This window comes from Linderina pennispora (genome assembly GCF_002104995.1).
Source record: "Linderina pennispora strain ATCC 12442 chromosome Unknown DL89scaffold_71, whole genome shotgun sequence".
NCBI lineage: Eukaryota > Fungi > Kickxellomycota > Kickxellomycetes > Kickxellales > Kickxellaceae > Linderina > Linderina pennispora.
Genome location: NW_024468319.1, coordinates 10884 through 20791, shown reverse-complemented (window position 1 = coordinate 20791; position 9908 = coordinate 10884). Strand labels below are relative to the sequence as shown.

Here is a 9908-nt window from a genome sequence, read left to right as displayed (position 1 = left end):
TTCGTGTTTGCGACATTACGTAAAGCAGCGCATTCGAAGTGAGCGAGAGTAAGAAAAAGACAGCAAAGACGCAACAAAGCAGAGCAGAGTGACGAGAAAATTCTGCACCAATGCAGGGAGGCCTAAATGGGGCCACCGCGATGAAGACAGCCTCCGCCGCCCTTGGCGCTTAGCACGGTGCTGATCAACACCAGCAAAAAGCTGGACTGCGCACGCACTTTTTGTCGGTGTCCTTGCCAGGAATCCTGGGCAATACGTGGCAATTGTCAGCTGTTGGGCGCAGTACGAGCTTGTTATTTGCAAGAAGCGGCTGCAAGGATTCCTAAACCTCAACCACGCTGGGTGTCCAAAGACTCCAGGTTACACCTTGTACCCGATGTCCTTTGCATAGTCCCTGGCATAGGATTTGAATCGACTGTACACCTTTCCGACACAGGCCTTGAGCACAGGAGCTAGAGACGCACGGTATCGCGAAGGATACTGCTTCTGCTGTTTACTGGTGAGAAGCGGGTGCTGTGGATCCAGGGGGTCAAATTTATCGAGTATTTCGAACCCAGACTGCTGAATCTTTGCGCAGAAATCTTTTACATAGTCGCTAACGACTATAAACTCGCGTGTCTGGAAGGGGAGGGTGTGCGAGAAGATGACCTTTTCGGCATCAACGCCGAGGGAAGCAAGCTTCTTCTTCATTGTCATGTTCTGTGCTTTCTCCAGCCCTTTAGTATACACACGTCGAACGCCATGCTTGTAGTCGCTGCGACATGGTCGGGACAGGTCCAGCTTTGCTGGTGGCAGTACTGGCATCTCCTGCTTGTGAGATTCAGGAGGCAGCGGATATGTGAAAGGCTGGGCAATTAATAACGATGGTTGCTGCTGCTGCGCAGCAAGCAGATCATTGAGCTGCTCCTGCAAGTGCAGCGCCAGCGACACAAGCTCGTTGTTCCAGCCGCTCAATTTCGCTGCTGACTCGCCCATGTCCTGGCCAGGGAACAGCGCTGGCTCCAGCTTTGACGACTGCCCCAGCTGTACAGACACATGTGCTGGCGCGTTATCTTGCGTGTTGTGCTTCCTCGCCCCGTTGCTGAGTGTGGAAGGTAGCATTTCAGAATGTGAGCTATGCAAAGAATTTTTTTACAAGTGGAGCCAAGAAAGCCAAGAAAGCCAAAAAAAAAAAAAACAGTGGGGCTGGCCCGGCTGTGGCGTAATTAGCCAAGCTGAAAGCCCTGGATTCAGCAGAGCTTGATATCAAATTCGCTGGCATAGTCCTGAAGGAATGCCTGGAACCGCCTTTCCTGGCAATCTCTATATGACTGGCGTAGGCTCTGCAGGTACAGAGACCGGAACCGGCTCTGCTCGTCGACTGACAGCGACAGATGCGTGGGACGCAGAGGCGTGAAGGACCGAATGGTCACGATTTTTTTCTCATGTAGCCAGTCCACAAACTGTCTCACGTAGTCCTTGTCGACGAAGAACTCGCAAATGTCAGAGCAGACCCTGTGCCAAAAGACGACCTTGTAGCGCTGATCTGGTCTGAACAGGCCACGGGTGTACACGCGTCGGATCCGGTGCTTAAAGTCACTAGTGCAACTAGCACTGGCCCTTGGCGCTCTGGCGGGCTCTGACGTGGAGTAGCTATGCGCAATGTTCCGAGACAGGGGTTTTGATGATGCTGGCGACTCGCTCCTCCGTGCTCTCGATGAACGGCCCCCGTGTGGCCCTGGCGACTGGCTCATCGGCCATGTTGAAGATGGGCTCTTCGCTCGCCTTTGTGGCAGCCTGTGAGGCTCCCTCGTCGCCTCTGACGCAAGCTGGTCAGCAGAAAACCTCGCCACTCTCTGCTGGAGCTGCAACACGATACTTGCAAGCTGATCGTTCCAGGTGCCCAGCCTTCTCATTGTGTCGGCGTTTCCTGAGACTATTGCAGGGGTACTGTTGGTGGCCTCCGAGCCCCCCTCATTCTGGTTTCGGGAATGTGCTGCCATGGAAGCTGTATTATTGGCGAAAAGGAGCGGAGAAGAGAATAGTGTGCTGGCAGCTGCATTCCTCACGGCTGTATATCATCAAACGGGAGCTCCAAGCCAATGTCCCGCGCATAGGCGTGGATATAGCGTCGGAAGTCGCGGTGGCTGCTTTTAGAGTAGCTGCTCAGGAGGCGCTTCGCATAGCGGCTCCTCATCCACTGGTTCACCTTCCGCCACTCGCCATCGGAGTCGCGGAACATCAGTGGGTCAAATCCATCGAGTATGATTTTGCCGCGTTTGCGCAGTCGCCGCACGAGCCGCGGCGCATCGTGGTTGGTGGTGATAAGCTCGCACACATCTGAGGTGCAAAAGTAGAAGTGGTAGACATCGAGGTCGTCGATGTCATAGTGGCTGAGAAATTCGCGTGACTGCTCGGGCTTGTATTCCACCAGGCCCTTGACATACACGCGCCAGACGTAGTGCTTTTGCTCTGTCTTCGACTGCCAAGGCATCGTGTGTCTGCATTCGTGGCCGTTTTTCTGTGCAGAATGGACTGGGGATGTATGGGAACCATGTGTCAAAGCTGCGCTGCTGGCTGACTTTATGGTTATTCCGACGGGCTTGGTTTCAGGCTTTGACGCTATTTTATGCTGAGGTGACTCCGCAGGCTTGGGTGTAGGTGTACTTATCGGTGACATTTTGACTGCCGGCGTTGACGCCATCACCAGCACAGGCTTCGACACAGGCGTTAGGGCTGGTGCCGCCGGGAAGCCCAGTGGTGCCGGATTCGCAGAAACGCTCGATGCCATGATGGGCATCTGCAGGGCTAGAATCCGCTTCTGCAGCTGCTCCCGTTCCATGCTGGCAAGCTTGTCTTGCGACAACATTAAGACCGATACTAGCTCGCGGTTATACTCACTCATCCGCACCAGTCCGTCCATGTCTTCTATAGGCATTGTTGGTAGAATGGGCACACTTATTGGCTCAATTACAACCTGCTGCGTCCGAACGCACTGACTCGAACCAGCACCCAGCTTCGCTCGCTTTGCGCTGGGCTCGCCATATTGCGTGGATTCTGTCACTTCTTTGAATACTGGTCGATAAACCGTCAATACAGATGGAGTGGCTGGGGGTCCCGTTGCAGGCGTTGCCATGACAGCTGGGGGTGTGGCTAACTGTGCTGGCTCTGAATAGGGTTGCTGCCTAAGCTGCTGCCCACGCTGCTGCTGCTGCTGGTATGTCTCGTACGGGAATTGCTGCTCCTGCTCCTGCTGCTGCTCCTGCTGCTGCTCCTGCTCCTGCTCCTGCTGCTGCTGGTGCTGGTGCTGGTGCTGGTGCTGGTGCTGGTGCTGGTGCTGGTGCTGCTGCTGGTACTGCTGCTGTACAGGAGATAGAGCCGATGAAGTTGACAAGTACATCGGACTCGTCGTCAGGTTCGCTGTGGACGCATTGAACGGAAGCATAATTAGGAAATGAAAAGTGCAATTTTGTGGAGGTGAAAAGGTGTCAAAAAAGTCACTACAAAATCTGCACGATAGTACCCCAGATAAATTTGAGCGCGGTACATTTCAGTGCTGCCGATCACACTGCACCGGCCACTATCAGCACACGATGCTCGTGCATGCCGTCGTGCACCTATTTTCTGCACTTGTCGGTTGACGCACACCTGGATGTGCACGTATTCCTTATGCATTTCACCTGAAATGATGAAACGCCGAACTGCTGAGCTTTTGCAAGTGGAGTGTGAGGAAGGTTCAAGAGATCAAAGATATTCAGAACCAGCACTTTAGGATTCCACACCAGCCCACTGATAAACATTTGCATATAGCTGATGTTGACTACAAACTCGTTGGCAGTAAACGCAGTATGAGTCCCTCGGCAGCTGGATGACTCGGAAGTCTCATATATGGAGCTACTATCCTCTTTAGCCTGCTCAATGACAGGTCCTCGGTATTCCTTGGTGTCTGTTCTCCCTTCCACAATACCACACTGCCATGGCATTTCGGTGTATATGCGACATCACTAGCCTATGAAATGTGGAAAACACCATGCAGCTACCCACCTTGCGAAGACAAAATGGCAGTATGAAGGCCTCTTATTTATAGAATCAATTGTAAGATACAGATATGGCAGTCGGTTCTACGCTGCTGCTCAAATACCAATCTCCTTTAAATAGTCCAGTGCGTACTCGATGAAGCCCCGTCTTGCCGTAATGGCTGTGTCGTATCTCCCTTTCACACAGTTGCGGTACAGTATTGGAAACGATTGCCGCTGTTCATACGATAGCCCCCGGTGATCTGGATTCAGCGGATCGAAAAACCGGAGTACTGCTACGCCCTCGATCCTGTCTAGCGCTCTACATAGTGTCGGCACATACTTGACTCTGACAATAAACTCATTGACCGTATAGGCGATATGGTGCGAGTACATGACACAGGTAGAATCAATCCCGTGGTCTGCCAAGTACTGGCGCATGGAGGTGCCTCTGGGTCGCATCAGACCCATCGTGTATATACGGCGGACTCGATGCTTATAGTCACTCTCGCATGTCGTCGAGCGCAGCCCTGATTTTGTTACTACCACTCTTGTTTTCGCCAGTGGACTAGCTGTTTCTGTCACTCGGCTGCCGAGTCGTTGCGAGATCGGAATATGCCGCGATGAATCGTCTGAAGGGGATGCTGCAGGAGAAGTAGTAGTCGAGCTATCTGGATCGCTTTGCGCCAAAGTACCGATAGTCTCGCTGGCCAACCCTGGTGGTGCCACATACAGCTGCAATACTCGTGTGGAAATGGGCTGGCTCTCGGTTGGCTCAGGGGCTGCAGACATATCGTCGATTCTATTCTGGAAGCTGCATACTAGACTCATCAGCTGCTCATTCCATTGAGAGATATAGCCCATGCTCATACTTGTATCGGCATTAAGCATATGCGTTATAGCGCCCGAAACTTCTTGCAGTGAGACAGAATACTGCGTGGGTTGCTCCGTCCTCTGTCGTTTTGCATTCCTGCCCTGGCTAGCATCGCATGGGGCTGAAAGGTCTGTATGCTGAGTGCCAAGGACCATGGTAAATGCGAGAAAAATAAAAGGATAGTCATATGCGCTGTTTTGGTGAGGGGGTATAGAGAATGGATATCTTCACACCGATTGCATAAGACTTATGGCCAACCGCCGCTCCATATGCGGCCCTCTAGATAGATTAGCTGGCGGGCTAGTGCCCACTCGACCTACAACTTCGCTGGTGCTTCTACTTTGAGTGTATTTGCCAAAGCCCTCCAGCAGACGCGCCGTGGGTGGCTGCAGCTTCAAACATGCACTCAGACGTCTATCCCGATTTCCCGTGTATAAGAACGTGCGTAGTCACCGAATCCAATTCTGGATGAGTAGGTAGGAGAGAACGTTGCCCTTAGCCTCTTCTTGTATGTTCCCGGAAAAGCCTGTTTTTGTTCATACGATAATTCCGAATGCATGGGTCTCAGTGGGTCAAAGAATTTGAGGACCTTTACGCCGTCAGCCCTGCCTAACTCTCTGCATAACGCCTGCACTGAGTCGACTTTAACTATGAGTTCATTGACCGTGTACGCAACATGGTGCGAGAACACGATACCAGCCGGATCGATACCAATTCCCGCCAAGTACTGACGGAGTGAGCAGTTCTTTGGCTTCATTAGACCCATCGTGTACACCCGACGAAGGCCGTGCTCTCTATCGCTTTTGCATGTAGTTGAGCGTCGCCCAGACTTTGTCGTAAACACGCCAGTAATACTCCTTGTCAGTGACGCATGGCCAGTCGCTAATTGCAATTCGGCCGTGTAACCAAGCCGTTGCGAGATCGGAATGCGCGGCGCTTTATCTGACAAGTACGATTCGTCTGAATCGGATTTATACCGCTGATCTGGCTCGTAGCCGCTTGAAAACTGCTTGGTTTCATGTGATTCAGCCAGTGCCAATGTGCTGGTGCAGCTGCTCGCTTGCTCTCTTGAAATATGTGGCTGCGAGATTATTGTAGCTGTAGGTTGCTGCTCAATCGGCCCAGGCGCTGCTGAGAGAGCACTGATACGCTCCTGGACGTTACAAATCAGGCTGGCCAGCTGTTCGTTCCACTGCGAAATATGGCCGATGTTTGCCGATGTGTCCAAGTTCAGGACCTGCATGACAGCCCCCGGTGTTTCTTGCAGCGAAACTGCATACCGCACCGGCTCATCTTCTCTGACACGCTTAGTGCTGCTACTCTGACCGCTGCTGTCTGAGACAGATAGAAACGAATGCTGGCTATCGAATGGCATTGATACAACAAAAGAACCAAAATGGTTGAGAATGAATAATGAAAAAAGGATGACTTGTCATAATCACACCTGAGCCTGTTTGACCGAATTTATGGCACATACGATTTTGTTGTCCAAAAGTGTCCGTCCGCCCGCTAGAGCGCTCCTGAGTGGTTGAAGGGACATACGCTTCTCTAGGCTTCATCATGGGAATGCATGGGTCGCCCTGCAAGCACACAATACTTGCTGTCTCTACACAAGCACTCTCTCGCACACGCACATGAAGCAATTCTCTCGTACACGTTTGTTAGAAAAGCAAGCTGCAGATTCTGACGTCATTGTGTATATACACCCTGCTCTGCACTATCACGAGTGGGACAATATTAACAATATATGCCACATACATTAACAGTATTCTATTTGAGTACAAATGAACCAAAGATGAGATTAGTGTGAGAGGTAGTCATATACAACCATATCCCACCAAATACCTCAAGCTCTTATCAGAGTTTGTCTTGTGACAACGCGCCGGCAGGCTGCATGCCAAGGTCCCGGACATAGGCTTGTTGCCCCTCCGATTCAGCATGGTTTGCAGTAATTAACTCGGCTTTGCAACAGCCTAAGGGTTCCTCCTTCATTCCTTCATCTAACATCATTAAGTGCTGACATACGTTGTGGAAAGGTGTTTGCAAACATATCTAAACAGTTGCAGAGGGCTGTCCTCTGGGTAGTTCGTACGCGAGATACAGCAAATTGTATCAATTAAGTGTGGCAGCTCTTCAATATTGCATAGCAGCATCGACTTGATGGCGCTCAGTTGAAGGCTCCTGTAGTATCTCGTATGAAATGTACCTAGCAAACAACCTGCAGTAGTTCTTAATATAGTGGCTTTCCGAGCACCTTTCCATGAAGTATATTGCAATGTATGATAACATGATATATGAAATAAGGAGGGAGGAATCTTGAGGTGACTAGCCGTAAAATATGCTTATATAGGTGGGTAGCGCCCAAACAGAGGCGTACAGGGGTCACTGTTGGCCATGAGTTAGAGAATGTATCTTCCAGAAGTGGCCATGGTGTTGTTGAGAGCCACGGCTCCGATTTCCACCATATACTCTTGCGCGTATCTCTCAAACGTTCCCCTCAGCATGTGTGGATTCCCAAACGTGGCCCTAATGCTCTCTTTGTATATGCCTGGAAAATCATCTAGTTGCGCCAATGAAAGTACATAGTGTGGTAGGACATTCGGTTCCAAGGGTTTAAACCCCTTCAGATGCAATACGCTATTCAATTTGGATAGCTCGTTGGTTAGCCTTTGCGTGTGCTGGCAATGAACAAATAGTTCAGTTACTTGATAGGCGATGTAGTGTGAAAATATGATGCCCGTTGGGTCAACACCGTAGCTGTTGCTGAGGCAAGCCCGCATCGAGATATTTGGGGGCTTCATGAGCCCATAGATATAGACACGTCTGATATTGTGAACGAAGTCACTTTTGCATACAACTGAGTGTTTTCTGTGCCTTTTCAAGTTGTCGGCTGTGTATGCCCTGCTATGAGTTGGTTTAATTATTCTGGGGCCCAGCCGCTGTGAAATCGGGATACGCGGCTTTCGCTTGTCAGAGACACTTGGCTCCTTTGGAAAGTCTGACACATAAATGACAGGAATGTCCGAAGTGTTTGAGAGCGTGGCTGGTATCACATTACTCCTGGATTCACTCCGTGACTCCACCAGCGTAAGGGATGGAGAAATAGCAGAATATTCAGGATGGATGTGGGTTGCCTCGGTTGCAGTGCGCTCACTCAAATAGCCCTGGGCATTGGAAACAAGGCTGGAAAGCTGCTCATTCCATTGCGAAATTTGGTCCACACTCGCAGCAGCGTCGCCATGAACCGTCGTTGCAACAGCACCCGTTTTGCTCTTCAGAGAGACTGAGTAGTGTGCTGGGTTCCCATTTCTCTGTCGCTTCATACCGCTGCTTAGATTGTCCTGGTGAGAGGCATACACAAAAGGCTGCTTGCTAACAAAAGACATGTTTGATTGAATTAGAAAGTTAATGGAAAAGGACAAGTGGCCAACATGCCTCACTCTCTTTTACCGTTAGCGCTGCGTGCCCTTATTCAAGCCAGCGAGCTGCAGCCAGACATGCCAGAAACACACTGTGACAAGACTTGGGTCGAGCTACACATGTCAGAAACAATGCTCAATAAGTACAATAATAGATATCGACATCCCACAGTCGCCTAGCTCCCCGACTGATTGGCTGGCAGGCTGAGATTGACATCTCGCGCATATCTGTCGACGTAATGTTTAAAGTCTCGATCGTGGCACTTGGCGAGGCTAGCAGCCAGCTGCTTTGTGTACTGCGCCCGGACAAGCTCAGTGTCCTCTGCTTTCCCCACATCCCGAAGCGGGCCATACCCGTCCAAAATTGCCTTGTTCAGCTTGCGTAGCCTCTTAACAAGCTTGTAGGCATCACGGTCAGCTACAATAAACTCACAGGTGCCTGATGGAGAAAAGTACACGTGGAATATGTCAAGGTCGCCGATGTCATAATGCGCCAGGAAATTTCCTTCGTGCTTCGACCCGTACTCGCGCAGGCCCTTGGCATAGATGCGCCACATGCAGTACTTCTCCTCGGCCGCACTTTGCTTGGGCATGCCATACTTGAGTGTGCGTACATTCTTTCTGACCACACGCGCGCGTGACCTGGACGGTGCAGCTAGAGTCACATGGCTTTGGGAAAGACCTGCCGACAGTTTTTCGACTGCTGCCGCTGTCCCTGAGTTGGCTGCTGACACAGCGAAGTTCTGCAGACTTGACACGGAGCCAAATGTCGCTGCAGCACTGCCAATCTTAGCTGGTAGGATTGGCGACTGCAGGGCGAGGATTCGCTTCTGGAGCTGGCCTTGCTCAAGAGCCAGGACATTGTCTTGAGTAGCCAACAGCGCTGACACCAGCTCGCGGTTGCGTTCCCCCATTTGCACTATGTTTGTGACATCCTGCATCGTCATAGTAGGCAGGATGGGAACGGTGATGGGAACAAGCTCGACCTGGCACGCTGATGCTGGCAGCACGTTTTGCATAGTGTCGATGCTGAACTTCACTTTCTTTGGGCTGAAGCTGCTACTATCGAATGATGGAAATACTGGCCGGTACACCGTTAGCATTTGTGGTGGTGGGTAGATTGGCGATGGTGAATAGATAGGTAGCTGCGCAAACGATGCTACTGCGGAGAGTGGTGGGTCAATTGTCAGTGAGGTAACAGCAGCGGCTGGCTCCATACTACCCTGTTCAAGCAATGGCCTAGGTAACTGCTGCTGGCGCTGCTGTTGCTGGCGCTGTTGATGGAGCTGTTGATGGAGCTGTTGATGGAGCTTCTGTCGCTGGAGCTGTCGGTGGAGCTGCTGCTGCGCAGGCGGTTCTTGCGTTAGCCCCAGTAGCTGCCCTCGCTCAGAAGTCTCTTCCACTAGCGCAGGTTCCTCTGACAGTGGTTGTTGAGATACTTGCTCTGCAAGCAGAGATTGCTGTAACGGCTCTACCAGGTGCAGTGACTGTAGCGGTGCCGTTTGCTGCGCTTGCTTTTGTGGTGGCATCGAAATATCTGTTTCACACTGCTGGTGCAACTGGTGCTGTTCTTGCTGCTGTTCTTGGCCCACACTTAGGCTAGATGACATGACTGGTGAG

At 51.3% G+C, this 9908-nt stretch overlaps 1 protein-coding gene across 1 annotated transcript; it reads right to left on the bottom strand.

Moving 5' to 3' along the window:
- Positions 1-2044: 2044 nt before the first annotated feature.
- DL89DRAFT_262006 (uncharacterized protein) lies at positions 2045-3962 on the bottom strand (the record flags this gene model as incomplete). Its single annotated transcript, XM_040885860.1, has 3 exons — positions 2045-3479; positions 3503-3627; positions 3660-3962. 3 exons carry the CDS (start codon positions 3960-3962, stop codon positions 2045-2047), a joined length of 1863 nt encoding a protein of 620 aa, XP_040739339.1.
- Between the last annotated feature and the right edge of the window lie 5946 nt (positions 3963-9908).